The following is a 16,637-nucleotide window of genomic DNA, read 5'->3' as shown; positions in this document are numbered from 1 at the left end:
GAAGAAGAGAAAGACAAGCAGTTACTAAGTATCAGGGGGTAGCCGTGTTAGTCTGTGTCCACAAAAACAACAAGGAGTCTGGTGGCACCTTAAAGACTAACAGATTTATTTGGGCATAAGATTTCGTGGGTATGTTTTACCCACGAAAGCTTATGCCCAAATAAATCTGTTAGTCTTTAAGGTGCCACCAGACTCCTTGTTGCTTAAGCAGATACTAAGAACTTCGCTGATTTCTGTAGACATGGGTATATTGTCCAGCTCGTGTGTAAGATTGAAATTTAACTAGAGGGATTGGTGGAGGCAAAAGAATAGCCTATTTTAATGGAAGAATTTCAAACATGGTTTTTTCTTCTGGGTACATTTTGAGTTTCAGTTTAAACGGCTAAATCAAAGATAGGCTAATATGATTTTCTTTTTTCTCCCCTTTCCACAAACCTACCTTTCAGTGTCAACTAGTTATGTGTTTACTTTATTTCATATTAACATTCAGGACTATGATACAGAAGATTTATGACAAGTATGTAATTAGAAGTGTAAAATTTTTAGGAGTATAAGAAAAAATTGAATGCATGCAGATTGAACTATGCAAAATATTTTGCCATAACAAGATTCATATTGGACCAAAAGTGGTGGAACTTAATATACAGGTTGGAAGAGAAAAACTTACTATTAGTATTGCAATTTCTTGAAATGCAAGCATGTTAATCTTTTAAGAGGTTACAGTTAAATTCTAGGCATTTTCTATGGTTAAATTTCATTTTTCAGGATACATTATGTTGCTACTGTGGGGATATGGTAGCATGGAGTTTATGTTCATCCAAAGGTCCTTTGGTATCTGCCCACTACCATCCCTGCATCCCCAAAGCCCTTCCCTCTTGAAGGAAACAGCCTCTGAAAACCTTTACAAAATAAATGATTTCCTGGGCTGGTTGCCCTTTCTGCCTACAGGCTTTGCTGTGGGAGAGGACAACATTATTAGGTCACTGAGGTGACACACACACAATCCCTAATGGTGAAATTCTGGCTCCATGGAAGACAATGAGAGGTTGTTTTTTTTTAGTGGGGTCAGGATTTCACTCTTAAGGGTTGATAAAGACTGGTAGGTTTTACTTAGGATCAGATTCTACTCTGGATTTATAGTGGGATTACTCCAATGATACTGGTTAATTACTCCACAGTACAATCATGTAACCAAGCTGCATTTGGCCACTAATCTTGTATTTTGTTTCTATTATTACTTTTTGTCCCAGTCTTTGGGTGTCTCAGTATGGACTATGTCTGTTAACCTGAATGAGACGTGTAGAAGGAGAATTAAGGTCCTAATGATATTCCCATTCAACATTCCTTACTAAATTCTTCCTCAGGCAAAAAATACATCAGCTTCAGTGCAAATTATGCGTTAGGAAGAAGCAATGAGTGGGTTCCAAAGGGCCTGATTGTGCTTTCTGTGAGGTCTTTAGTCTGAAGATTGAAATACAGCCAGTGCACATATGTTCTCAGTCAACATGTTAAAATGTGTTATCCCATAGGTGCTGAATAGCTGCTGCCTATTTGAAATGGAATTCTTTTTTTAGTAGGGCCATCCTGGGGTCAAATTCTCTCCTCAGATACAGGTGATAATCTCCCACTCACTCAGAAGGCCTAATGGATTGGATGTTGTTGTTTTATATGAAAAATTATTTGAGTTATAGGAGCCAAATGATTTTTTCCTGTGTGAAGGCATTTTATATAACTCTTTCCTTTGTGTAGCAATTTCAACTTACATCTGCAAACTTTACATCTGCAAAGATTTATTTTACAATAAAAAGTTTGATGGATGATGCAATTTTGTTTGCATTCTTATGAAAATATGCTCTCAGTAGGTGTAAAATCTGCAGTGAATGCTCTGTATATGATTCCACTATGTGCTTACTGTATTGCAAACAGATATGCAATTTGTTTATTTTATCTTTCCTTTAGTGCATGGATCCTCTCTCTCCTTGGTGTCCAGTACATCATCTATTTATTCAACGGTGAGTGTCGTGAAATGTAAACATTCAGCAGGAGCCTGCTGAGAAATGTAGTATTAAATATTATTTTGCAGTTGTATAACTTTTTTTAGTAAAACAAATTAATTGATTGGACCAAGTGCGCTAATTGCTTTTTCTGTGTAAAGAGGATGGCTCTTTGCATGTAAACATAAGGTATTTATTTTTATGTTCCCAAAAAGGTGTTAATGGATGTTTATCACAATATTCATGTTAGCCTGATAGACTCTAACGGCCCAGAAGCAGGAGTTAGTCTCTTAAATCAGCAATCCACAACCATTCTAAGGAAGTCTTGATAGAAAGGAGGTAATGGATAGTCCTGGTCTTTTTTGCCAACACCACCCACATTGATTCAATAGATAAAGCCATTTCAGTCTGATAGTTTAGTGATCTGCTAATTAAGAATTCTCTAAGTAGGCCTTAATGCAATGGATTTAATGATCACAAAGGAGCCATTACTTCTCATTTTGCCAAGAATTTTTGTATTAAAAATCTTAATTGCATAGTCTCTTAATAATCTGACATTGAAAGAAGATTTAATGGTATTTTGGGACAAATAATATAATTATAGTGTTTTTTAAAAAGTGTATTATATTATTATTTTCTTCTAATACTTTTACAAAAGCATCTTGCTTCAGAATATGTAACATTAAAGGTTACTAAAGGAAAATATATCTGAACTGACACTCCGGTCTTTTAAAAAGAACGGACAACAGTGGAATCCGGTGATTGTATTAATAGAGGATCACCCTACAAATTGGTATGAAAGTATGATACAACCACACAACTACCATGCATCCATATTTGAAACAAACCTATACTTAATAACATTATCTTTAAGGGCATGGTCCTGCAGTTTTTATTCAAGCAAGTAGTTCCTTTCAAGTTAGTGATACTAGCTGCATGAAAGAGTTGTAGGATCGGGCCCTAAAACAGAGAACCTGTTACCTTTGGTTTAAAAAAAAAAAAAAGGAATTACAGCTACATCACCTTAGACTGTAATCCAATTACATGAAATTAAAATTCACAAATGACTAGATTGTAGAGCCCCTACTCAAATTGATGAACATTTATTCATATAATTAATCCCATTGAAAACAATACCACTACATAAGTAAGTGCTCACTATGTGAATAAGCCCTCCACCTTCTCCTCCAAAAGTAATTATGGTCACAATGAATGGTGCATATAAATGTAAGATTATTTAAAGTGTATTATTCTAACCACTGAATAGAATAGGCTTTGGGGGGAATTAGGATATTAAAAGTTTTGGAGTATCAGAATTACTGCTAGTAAATTTAATTTCCATCTAAACAGAGCCAAACATGTTCAGAAATACAGAACTAAGATAATGGATTTAGATTGATATAATGTCAAAGTTTTTAATGGTGGTACTCAGTGGAATTATTAATGTGAATAAAGTTGCCTGCAAACACCTATGTATGCTGAATCAATAAGTAATAAATAAGAACTCCTATTTTGAATTTACTTGTAAAAAATTTGACATATGCTAGTAATGAACTATTGTAAGTTCCTCATTTTTTTTCCTGATTTTTTTTGTTGTAGCCTGAAGAAAAATGCCAGTCAGAGGTAAGGAGCAATATGGGTTTTATAAACAAACTTTCAATCTAGACACTTTGCATGAGTGTTTTACTCCTCTAATTCTGTAGATTACAGTACAATAAACTAATCTTTTAAATACAATATTTAGATTCGCAAGCTACGAAGGGAGTTGGATGCATCCCAGGAGAAGGTGTCAGCTCTAACAACTCAGTTGACTGCCAATGTGAGTACAATTCAGAAAAATGGAGGCTGATAGATAAATTATGTAGTGCACAAACCCTAAATTATATAGTGCACAAATCACCATCCCAGCTTTCCTAATTAGCAAAAAGATCACTAGTCTGTAATAAGCAATTCAGGTCACACATTTGTGTTAAAAATAAATATATGCATTTTATGTCATTCTGAAAAGAAAAAGCCTTCTATCCTAGTGTTCAATTGATCATTTTTTAAAAAAAAACATTAAATACAGTTATACTGATTTGACTGTTCCTTTTGTATATGTACAACATGCAGGTACATAGGTTTAGTTAATGCTGAAAGAGATTCTTTGAAGACTAAGGCATTATGTTTTCCCATAGCATACAAACCATGCAACAGTGTGGGTTGATGGCAAGGGTAGGCAAAACTGACACACAAAAGGTGCCCTGAGAGCCAGTTTATGGCAGGGTCTAAGAAGCATAATGCATCTGATTCAAATCAGTCAGAGTATGCTGTGTTTTCACTTGTTTGCTTTGAGGAATATTCACTGCCATGAAATAACTATCTTTGCGCGCTGTTTGGGACAAAGGACTGAAAACCAAGGATACATTGGGGTTTTAATCCCCATTGAGTCAACACTGTGTAATCACAGGTGGCTGAAATCCTGGTTAAAAAAAACCCTGAAGCTCACTGGAGAAATAAGTGATTCCAGTGCAAAGAAGACAAAAATGACTAGGGACCATTTAAAAATCATTTCATATTTGTATTCCAGGATTATGGGACTGGGTAGATGTGAGAATTTACAGTGACCAAAGAGGAAATCGCGGCCATTCCCTCTTGAATGGGTGGTAATAGCAAATACACCAACATGAAGAATGAGTTTGGCCTAAGTGATACTATCCTTCACAAAGTAGAAATCAGAACTAGAGCTAATGTATGTCAGTGTGTTGGCCATACATGATTTAATCTAATCTTCTGGCTGCAGGCATCATACTTCTTCAAACAACTTGAAAAATAGAAACAGGAAGGCAGCTGAATGGTTAACATATAGGTTAAGGAAAGAAAATTAAGGCTACATTTAGTATTTTGCCACATTCCAGGAGCAAAAAACAAAACAAACCCAAAAATGAAAGTTGTTAACTTTGCCCTGCAGATGCAAATACCTGACTAGATTAAATGATTTCATTTGAACCACCTCATTTGTATCTAATATCTTTTTTAACTCATCTTAATGTGCAATGTCTACAGAAAAGTGGGCTTTGCTTTCTTAAATGTAGGCCAATTCTTTTACAGAGTTTTCTTAAGTTTGTTTTTTTGCTGACAGACTATTCTTGAATTACTCTAGTTTCTGCTCCTTACAACAAATTACACAACTGTTCATGTAAGTTAGGCTAAATTTTGCACTCAAGGGGCTGCTCTGCCTACTGATTTGGAAGAGTAACCTCTTCAGACTGTAGAGAAGAAATGTTCTCTCCAGGGCAGCAATTACTTCCCTTCTTTGTCTATATTAAGAAGCCATTCAGCATCCCTGCCGCTATTCCTCCTTCAAAGAGGAGAAACTGCTCTTTCCAGAAACTTCTAGCCTCAAAATATTTCTTCCTGGTACTAAGGGTACCATTGTCTGAACAGATTGTCCTCCATGTTGACACTCGATTTGCTTTTTATAAAATTAGCAACATTTCTTTTTTCCATTTCATTTTCTCCAGAGTGAATTTAGCACTGCTGTAATGTGCTAAGGCCCTGACAGCCCTGAGCACTGAAGTCCCTTGTATATCCACAGAACAGGTGCAGCTGGGTCACTGGCAGAACAACCTTCTCCAGACTGTCCTGCCAGTGTGCCCCAGCCTGAACCTGGGGTGGACCACCTCTTTCTGCAACAGGGTACTTTATTTCCTTTGGCCACTTGGCTGAGACTACCATTATGGGTGTTTGTTGCGGTGATACTTTTGTGGAAAGGGCTTGCTTTCACTAAAAAGTAAACCAAGGCCCACCAACCTATTTCCTATAGCCCACTGATAGGGTTGCCAGTTTCAGTTGGACATATTCCTGGAGGTTACATCACATGACATAATCTTTAATTAAAGATTAACATTTAATTCCTGGAGACTCCAGGACAATCCTGGAGGGTTTGGCAACCTTACTCACTGAACAATTACTAGATAGTAACAACTTGTGGTCACTTTAAATGGTTTCAAAAGGGCAACTGAAAATGGAAAGGCTCTGTATCTCTTTACTTATCCCTTGACCCATGCAGTCCCGTTCACAGTATTTTTTTCACTTTCTCAAAGATTTTAAATGATATTCCTCATTGTTACTGAACACAGCATCTCCCCCCCCAACCCCAAAAGAAATTATTCAGTCCAGTGTTTTTAAAATAAACATTTTAGTTTTCCAGCACATGTAGTGGGTATTTAACTTGTTTTATTTTCAGCCATTTTTCTCACAGTCTCAGCCCTGTTTATTTTCTTAGGGTCTGAGGGGAGTGACAGCCACATATATCCTCATGTTATTGTACTATTCATGTTTGTTTTCATTGTGAGTGTGAGAACAGTTATTTGGGATAAGTCGGCTATGTGTTGATGAAGAACAGTCTGGAATGGCTACATGAAAGGTTTTACAATTCTGTATATACATTGAGGAGAGAATGACCTTTTCTCTAGTGGACAGATTTAAAATATATATATACAATTTGTACTTGCTCAGTGTATATAATTATTTTTGATCTGAGAATAAAATATCATTAGTTTATTTTGATTATCATCAATTTTCGTGGCAAAGGGTGGGCAAGTACGTATTCAATATTATGTATATTAAGGGTTTGTCTACACAGGGATATATTCAGGATTAACTTTTTGCATGAACACACTTATTCTGGAATAAGAGTGCCTTATTCCAAATTAACTTAATCTAAGTAAATTAAGATAATTTGTTATAAAGCACTCTTATTCCAGAGTAAGAACATCCACAGATGGACTATATTGGGAATTGTTAATCCACTTTAAATTCACACCCTGCTTATTCTGGCATGGCACTGGGAGAATGATTCTCCTGTCTCATCAAGTTAATTTTTACTATTCCAGTCTCTCTCTTCTGGATGGAGACTGTGTAGTAAATGTGATTATTTTTTCTTGCAGATTGTGAGAATATTTAGTGTGTTATAGATGGTATATTCTGTTGCTACCGCTCACTGATGTTTTGTTTTTTTAATGAAAAGAATCAGAGGAAGGCTCAAATCAGAACTTTGGAGCCATTCAGATACAGGTCTAAAATTCCAAACTTCATTACTCCGGCCCCTGTCATTATGACCCCAATAAAAAAAATAGATCTGAACACCACCTAAGTTCAGGGAAGTTTGAATCAGAAACTCAAAAAATAACACATAGTATAGAAGTAGGGTAGGGTATGGCAAGAAAGAAAATATGTTATTAAAGGAAGTGGGTCCTGAAAAATGGACAATGAGCAAAGCGTTAAGATTTCAGGATTTTGCTTTCCTTGGGCTAAACACTGCAATTTATTAAAAATAAAAGCCTCCTGCACAGTTCAGAGTTAGAATTAAAACTGATTTAAGATGAAAACTCCATCCTGTGAGACCTAACTCCTTCAATTTATAACGAGGTGGATTATGTATCATTGTGAAGACTCCTGGGTAGAAGTGTATAACAGAAATATTTCTTTTCATTTAGCTTCAGGCAATGAGACTGGACAAGTATCTCTCAGAGAATAGGTTTTCAGTGATTACAGCTGCCAACTCCAGACATCATCTGGACAAAGAGATGAAAACTCCCCTTTCATAAAAAACTGGGGTAGATAGGAAGTGAATGTTGAATTTACAAGTTGCAGATATATGGCTGATAACCTTCATGTCTTCCCTAATTTAAAGCAGCTGTAGTCTTACTGCTAGCACTTTTGTCCTCCCCACCCCACCGTCCCTATAGTTTAGACTTGTACAACTTCTGAAAATACACGTTCTTCTCCATATATATTATTATAATATTATAATATGTTGCAGTCAAACAGACTCCTAACAACAAATATTATCATGTATGACTCTAGAGCAGCAGGATTTCCTTTGCTGTTAAAGGAGGTTGGTTATCACACTGATCACCAGTCATTTAAAATATCCTAGATAATTATTTCCTGTGTTGATAGTACATTGAGTATTCTATCTATATACATTGTAACAGCACTTGCATTTATGAGTCTATAAAAGTGTCATCTAGACAACTGCAAAAACCCTACAGAAATACAGAACTTCCAATTACCCACATGTTGGTATCTGTTCAGTTCTGTTCATACTGGCTTATCTCTGCTCTCAAACCCTATATTTCCAGTACAAAACCTTGGGGAAATTCACATATTTGCATTGTAGCCATCTAAGTTCAGGGACCACAGCACTTCTCTGATCTCAAGGCAAATTGAGCTCCAAACTTTGTTTTCTTGGTGGATGTGCAAGAAAGTCAGAATATTACAGAATTATTATTTAATCGAATAGCAAACGTTTCCAAGTCAATTTAGCAAATTTACAGCAACTTTAAACAGTAGTAGTAAAATTATTTTAGCTACATGAATACCTCTAACAGAAAGTTGAGGAAAACTGTTCAAAGTTCATTCCTTATTTGTACAGTAGAGGATTTTGCACTTCTACTTGCTTGCTTTTCAAAGCTGAAAATACGCATTTCAAAATGATAGTGGATGTCAATAGTAATGAAGGGGAAAAACAATTGAACTTCATATGGACCCATGCATGAAGACCTGAAAATGAAGAAATTTGAAGGATGTTGCATCTTTTTCTATTAGCATCAGTTATTTTATTTTCAAGGCTGAACTATATTTTTAATGTTGCATTCCATGAAAATAGGAAAACATGAAGAAAAACTGGTCTGAACATCTGGAATGATATTTAGTCAATGGCTTTTCTGGTCCTTCTTTCGATGGCATCTCCATCAGCCTTAAACTTTTCTAAAGAACTCTTTAGCTGAATGCAAAATGTGAGCTCTGCAATTCTCTAGTAAATTGGCAGCTCCTTCACACTGGCTGGCCTCAACCATTATCCTTTTATGCAAAAAAGGCACGTTGGACCTAAACTGACTGGCAATATTCTTCCTATTTGGCAGTAGGAAAACAGTCTTAGCCTCTGTTACCAAAATCAAGCTGCAGGCTAGTGAGGTTCAATCTTGCTTTCTTAAGACACTTATATTATGAATTCTGCAGATGAATTATTGACTATCCTATCTAAGGAGAGGATAATTATCCAACTCAGGTTTAATATTTGTTACTAAGCATTTCTGTGAGTTGATTAGTTACTTAGCCATGTATTGTTTTTTATTTAACTTCGTAGATTTTTCTAGTAAAATATTAATAGAGATCTAAAATATTAAGCTCTGTACAATTTTAATATTATACATAGTTAGAATGATGACTTGGTAAGAAATGGAAAAATCCTGGTAATGGACTTTTGCTTTAGACTATTTGCTTGTAAAATTCAACAGTGCCCTGTTACTTTGCTGAGTGTCTGCAAGCCTATCTGGGTTAAGAGGTTTTTTCAAACCCCTACACTGTTAGTTTATAAATAGATTAATAATTAATTTGACAAAAGCGCTCTCTCTCTCTCTTTGGTGAGTATTTCTTTTAAGGTAAGATTAGCACATCAATCTGTGATAGCATTTTTGCAGCTTGACTTAAAAGCAGTTGTGAAAAATGCATTTGGAATTTTGTTGTGTCTTAGAAATTGAAACTCTAACTATATTTTAACAATTTTTGAAGATAATGGCTGGTAAAGCAGAAGGCAGCAGCAGCTGTATGTGCGGTCACTAGCTTTTGCCAGCAAACTCAATCATTGCCTTCCCCCTTCAAAAGCATGTAATTGTCACAATTGTATCTATGCACTTAATATTTATGAAAAACATGGCACAGAATCCTAGAAATGTAGGTCTGCAAGAGACCTTGACAGGTCATCTACCCTGTGCTGAGACAGGATCATATATACCTAATGCATCGCTGACAGGTGTTTGTCTAACCTGTTTTTAAAATCCTCCATTGACGAGGATTCCACTACCTTCCTTGGAAGCCTATTCCAGTATTTAACTAGTTTTAGAGTTAGAAAGTTTTTCCTAATACCTAATCTAAATCTCTCTTGCTGCAGTTTAAGCTCCTTATTTCTTATCCTACCTTCACCGTTGCTCTTAATAACAGCCTTTAACATATTTGAAGACTGTTATCGGGTCTCCCCTCAGTCTTCTCAGGACTAAACATATCCAATTTTTTAACCCTTCCCCCTACATCATGTTTTCTAAATCTTATTTTTGTTGCCCTTCTTTGGACACACACCAGTTTGTCAACATCTTTCTTAAAGTGTAGGGCCCAAAACTGGAAACCATACTTTAGCTGAGGTCTCACCAGAGCTGAGTAACGTGGAACTATTACCTACCATTGTGACATTCCCAGGTATAATCTGGATTGATGGACAGCTGTGTCCCTTCAATTCTCCAACCTGGGGTGCCTTTTACACTGCCTTTTACACTGCTTTGCTGTGAGAGCAACCACTCCTGGCCTGCGCTCGCGCGCTCTCTTGCTGTCTCTCACACACACACTCACGCGCGCACACACACACACAGCCTCTAGCATGTAAATGACTCCTAGCTGAGTCATATGAGTGCTGTTAGCTAGCCACTCTTGAATTATATTGAAGAGTGACACCAGCAAATTCCAAGTTCCAGACTTTCCCTGAGAAGTACATCTCTTGTACTGCCCAGTACCTTCCTAGACAATACAAGCTTATATAAGGTCAGTCACTTCATTAATAGAAAATGATATGCACAAACCTTGTTATCTCAAATGAAACTTCCTAAAGACTTCAATCCCAACACATTTGCGTAGATAAAACAATAAAACAAGTTTATTAACTACAGAAAGATAGATTTTAAGTGATTGCAAGCAATGAGGCATAAACGTCAGAATTGGTTACAAAGAAATAACTAATACTTAATGTATCAAGCTAAGTGAATTCAAAGCAAAAAGGTTTCTCTCACCGTATGTTTATAGCAGTCTGGCTGGATTCCTCCCCAGTCAAGACTCCTCGCACAGTTCAGTCATGCTTTTATTCTTTTTCAAATGTTGACGATGATGTGAGTAGAGATAAGGGGAGAGAGGTGTTGCTCACTTTTATATCTTTTTCCTCCACTTTGAGAATCATCTCCAGCTGGGGTTCAAGCAACAGCCAGTCTGTTTACAAGGGAACCCCCAGCTGTTCCATTGCCAAGATGTAAATTTCTCGCTCACACCTTTCTTCCTACCAAAGAACAACCGCTTAATCAGGTGATAGTCCATATGATTGTGTTGAGACCTGGCTGAGACATCAGTTTGTCTTGTCTCTGGGGAACTGGTTTGAAGTTGTTTCCTCAGACTTGGAACATGTCTTCTACAGTAGAATTTTATTACTCTACGTACAATGTTGCCACACATATTTTACCAGGACAATACTGTTCAGCAGATTTGAGTTTTCAAATGATACCTTGCAATGCATACAAAATCTATTATGGTTTTGTAAAAAGGATGAACACATGGGTAGACTATCAGACCCGTGTATTGCATATGATCCTCCTGCTAATATATCTCAGTGGTATTAGTCTTTTTTGCAACTGCATCGCATTATTGACTCTCATTCCACTGTAACCCCCAGATCCTTTTCTGCAGTACTACCGCTTAGCCAGTTATTCCCCATTTTGTAGTTGTGCATTTGATTTTTTCCTTCCTAAGTGTGATAGTTTTCACTTGTCTTTATTGAATTTCATCTCATTTATTTCAGACCAATTCTCCAATTTGTCACAGTCATTTTGAATTCTAATCCCATCCTCCAAAGTGCTAGCAACCCCTCCCATCTTGCTGTCATCTTCACATTTTATATGCAGACTCTCCACTGCATTATCCAAGTCACTAATGAAAATATTGAGTTGTACCAGACCCAGGACAGATACCTGCAGGACCCTACTAGGTACATCCTCCCAATTTGATAGTAAACCATTGATAACTACTCTTCAAATATTTGAATATGGTTTGTCAACCAGTTCTGCACCTACTTTATAGTAATTTAATCTAAACCACTTTTCCCTAGCTTGCATATGAGAATATCGTGTGTCAAAAGCAGTACTAAAATCAAGTTATATCATCGTTGCAAACTGTTGCTTTATGTGAAACCTGCAAATTTTGGTCTTATTTTAAAATCTTGAAACTGAAGTATTTAAAATGTTTTGAGGAGTATCTAGTATTTTTGAATCACTCTACTGGCTGATTTCCCAGCTGATTTTTAATGGCAATTCAGTAAAGGGAAGATGCTACTGTTTCTGATTTTACCTGACACAGAATTAATACATATAGTTTGGGATATTTCATAGAGACAGCATTGGTGTTTACACCTTCAGAGCATTATCATATGCCCTTTAGAGCTCCATCATTGCAGTTATGTACAGTTTTTATGTAACCACTTCTTTATTATTTAATCCCATTGTTTAAATAATGGGGGGCACTTCCACGTCATTGACAGAGACCTGGAGATTATTTCCCTCTGCACATATACTCACACCCCTCTTATTCCTCCTATTTTAATCTTTCACTCTCCCTTTTCCACCCATAAACAAAAATAATTCACCATATCATGGCCACCATGGCGTCTTTATCTTTTTGTAAAAGAATTCATGAATAAAGCAAGATGTTGTCTTCTAATGGGATAGCGGGGGTCAAGGTTTCTGGGTTCTCTTCCCCACTCTGTCACAAACTTGCTTTATGGCTTGGAACAAACCATTTAACCTCTTTATGCCTCAGTTTCCTCATCTGAGAAATGTCTATAGTAATACTTAACTACCTGGGATGAGGGTTACCGTTTGTAAAATGCTTTGAAGTTTTCTGGTAAGAAGTGCAAAGGTACTGAAAATTATTAATCTATATAGAGATTGTGGTGGTACAATACAATGCTTTTGTATTATTCCTTAATACTCAAAGGACAAAATTTAGTCCCTGAAATGTTCCTAACAAAAAAATTAAATGACGACAATTAAATGTTGTCTCTCAGATTTCCAACACTGGGTCTAATAGTTCCTTCCAGCTGAACAAAGCAGCAGAATAAAAGTTTCCCAGTTAGAATGAAATCCAAGCAGCTTTAAACTACTATGAAAAATACATAAAATGGACTGAACCTATTATGAGACTCAGTGTTTCTCAAAGGCATTTTATTCCCATTTACTCTAGAACAGTTCTCACTCTGTTATCCTCTTTGTATTTTCTTTTCAGAATAAATAAAAGCTCCAGTCCAGAACAGATTGCAATTATTTGCTGATCTATCTGTCCGTTTGAGATTCCTGCTCCGTCCACTGATCTCATAGTGAAAAATTGATGTAGAATATTAATCATAGATTCATAGATATTTAGGTCAGAAGGGACCATTATGATCATCTAGTCTGACCTCCTGCACAATGCAGGCCACAGAATTTCACCCACCACTCCTAAAAAAGACCTCACACCTATATCTGTGCTATTGAAGTCCTCAAATTGTAGTTTGAAGACCTCAAGGAGCAGAGAATCCTCCAGCAAGTGACCCGTGCCCCATGCTACAGAGGAAGGCGAAAAACCTCCAGGGCCTTCCAATCTGCCCTGGAGGAAAATTCCTTCCCGACCCCAAATATGGCGATCAGCTAAACCCTGAGCATATGGGCAAGATTCATCAGCCAGATACTACAGAAAATTATTTCCCGGGTAACTTGGATCTTACCCCATCTAAAAACCCATCACAGGCCATTGGGCCTATTTACCATGAATATTTAATTACCAAAACCATGTTATCCCATCATACCATCTCCTCCATAAACTTATCGAGTTTAATCTTAAAGCAAGATAGATCTTTTGCCCCCACTACTTCCCTCGGAAGGCTATTCCAAAACTTCACTCCTCTGATGGTTAGAAACCTTCGTCTAATTTCTAATCTAAATTTCCTAGTGGCCAGTTTATATCCATTTGTTCTTGTGTCCACATTGGTACTGAGTTTAAATAATTCCTCTCCCTCTCTGGTATTTATCCCTCTGATATATTTATAGAGAGCAATCATATCTCCCCTCAACCTTCTTTTAGTTAGGCTAAACAAGCCAAGCTCCCTGAGTCTCCTTTCATAAGACAAGTTTTCCATTCCTCGGATCATCCTAGTAGCCCTTCTCTGTACCTGTTCCAGTTTGAATTCATCCTTCTTAAACATGGGAGACCAGAACTGCACACAGTATTCCAGGTGAGGTCTCACCAGTGCCTTATATAACGGTACTAAAACCTCCTTATCCCTACTGGAAATACCTCTCCTGATGCATCCCAAGACGACATTAGCTTTTTTCACAGCCATATCACATTGGAGGCTCATAGTCATCCTATGATCAACCAATACTCCAAGGTCCTTTTCCTCCTCCGTTACTTCTAGTTGATGCGTCCCTAGCTTATAACTAAAATTCTTGTTATTAATCCCTAAATGCATGACCTTACACTTCTCACTATTAAATTTCATCCTATTCCTATTACTCCAGTTTACAAGGTCATCCAGATCCTCCTGTAGGGTATCACTGTCCTTCTCTAAATTAGCAATACCTCCCAGCTTTGTATCATCTGCAAACTTTATTAGCACACTCCCACTTTTTGTGCCCAGGTCAGTAATAAAAAGATTAAATAAGATTGGTCCCAAAACTGATCCTTGAGGAACTCCACTGGTAATCTCCCTCCAACTCGACAGTTCACCTTTCAGTAGGACCCGTTGTAGTCTCCCCTTTAACCAATTCCCTATCCACCTTTCAGTTTTCCTATTGATGCCCATCTTATCCAATTTAACTAATAATTCCCCATGTGGCACAGTATCAAACGCCTTACTAAAATCTAAGTAAATTAGATCCACTGCATTTCCTTTATCTAAAAAATCTGTTACTCTCTCAAAGAAGGAGATCAGGTTGGTTTGGCACGATCTACCTTTTGTAAAACCATGTTGTATTTTGTCCCATTTACCATTGACTTCAATGTCCTTAACTACCTTCTCCTTCAAAATTTTTTCCAAGACCTTGCATACTACAGATGTCAAACTAACAGGCCTATAATTACTTGGATCACTTTTTTTCCCTTTCTTAAAAATAGGAACTATGTTAGCAATTCTCCAATCATACGGTACAACCCCTGAGTTTACAGATTCATTAAAAATTCTTGCTAATGGGCTTGCAATTTCTTGTGCCAATTCTTTTAATATTCTTGGATGAAGATTATCTGGGCCCCCCGATTTAGTCCCATTAAGCTGTTTGAGTTTCGCTTCTACCTCAGATATGGTGATGTCTACCTCCATATCCTCATTCCCATTTATCATGCTACCATTATCCCTAAGATCCTCTTTAGTCTTATTAAAGACTGAGGCAAAGTATTTGTTTAGATATTGGGCCATGCCTAGATTATCCTTGACCTCCACTCCATCCTCAGTTTTTAGCGGTCCCACTTCTTCTTTCTTTGTTTTCTTCCTATTTATATGACTATAGAACCTTTTACTATTGGTTTTAATTCCCTTTGCAAGGTCCAACTCTACTTGACTTTTAGCCTGTCTCACTTTATCCCTACATATTCTGACCTCAATAAGGTAGCTTTCCTTACTGATCCCTCCCTTCTTCCACTCCCTATATGCTTTCTGCTTTTTCTTAATTACCTCTCTAAGATGCTTGCTCATCCAGCTTGGTCTACAACTCCTGCCTATGAATTTTTTCCCCTTTCTTGGGATGCAGGCTTCCGATAGCTTCTGCAGCTTTAATTTAAAATAATCCCAGGCCTCCTCTACCTTTAAACCCATAAATTCTTCAGTCCAATCCACTTCCCTAACTAATTTCCTTAATTTTTGAAAGTCAGCCCTTTTGAAATCAAAAACCCTAGTTGCAAATTTATTTTTGTTAATCCTTCCATTCAGTTTGAACTGAATTAGCTCATGATCACTTGAGCCAAGATTATCCCCTACAACCATTTCCTCTATGAGGTCCTCATTACTCACAAAGACCAAATCTAAAATGGCATCCCCTCTAGTCGGTTCAGCAACTACTTGCTGAAGGAATCCATCAGCTATCGCATCTAGGAAAATCTGAGTCCTATTATTATTACTAGCACTCGTCCTCCAGTCTATATCTGGGAAGTTAAAGTCTCCCATGATCACACAGTTTCCATTAGAATTTACTTTATTAAAAACATTAAAAAGGGCTCTATCCATATCCAAATTAGATCCTGGCGGTCTATAGCACACCCCAAGCACTATCGCAGGGGAGGCTCTAATAGTTTTCTTCCCCAATTTAATTGTTGCCCAGACAGACTCAGTCATATCCATTTCATCGCTTCTTATTTTTTACATTCTATCTCATCATTGATATACAGTGCTACTCCACCACCTTTACCTTTATTTCGGTCTTTCCTAAACAGCACATACCCTTCAATACCTGTAGCCCAGTCATGACTACTATTCCACCAGGTCTCTGTTATACCTATAATATCTGGTTTCACTTCCTGCACCAGTAACTCTAGTTCCTCCATTTTGTTACCTAGGCTCCTTGCATTAGTGTACAAACATCTTAATTTTTGCTGTTTGGCCTCACTCACATTCTGTACCCTATTAGGCACGGTTATTTTACTACCAGTATAACCTATTAGACTTGTATCTACACTGCCCTTCCTCCTACCTACAGCTGTATCCACTCTTACTTCATTTTCTTTCCACTCTATGCTAAATTCTGGCGTGGAGATTACCTGGACATCTCCCAACCATCTCCCCCAAATTCCTAGTTTAAAGCTCTCTTAATCAGTTGTGCCAGC

At 37.1% G+C, this 16,637-nt stretch overlaps 1 protein-coding gene across 5 annotated transcripts in view; it reads left to right on the top strand.

Moving 5' to 3' along the window:
• NAV2 (neuron navigator 2) overlaps positions 1–16,637 on the top strand; it is a 678,242-nt gene that overhangs the window by 630,537 nt on the left and 31,068 nt on the right. For all 5 annotated transcript variants that reach the window (XM_073347852.2, XM_073347851.2, XM_073347849.2 and 2 more), the window contains 3 exons: positions 1,960–2,012; positions 3,594–3,617; positions 3,739–3,813. In XM_073347852.2, coding sequence (XP_073203953.1) covers positions 1,960–2,012; positions 3,594–3,617; positions 3,739–3,813 — 152 coding nt within the window. The remainder of the gene's footprint in view (positions 1–1,959; positions 2,013–3,593; positions 3,618–3,738; positions 3,814–16,637) is intronic.

The sequence above is a fragment of the Lepidochelys kempii genome, chromosome 6 (genome assembly GCF_965140285.1).
Source record: "Lepidochelys kempii isolate rLepKem1 chromosome 6, rLepKem1.hap1, whole genome shotgun sequence".
Classification (NCBI taxonomy): domain Eukaryota; kingdom Metazoa; phylum Chordata; order Testudines; family Cheloniidae; genus Lepidochelys; species Lepidochelys kempii.
Note: the sequence above shows the minus strand (reverse complement) of the source record. Positions and strands in the feature narration are given on the sequence as shown.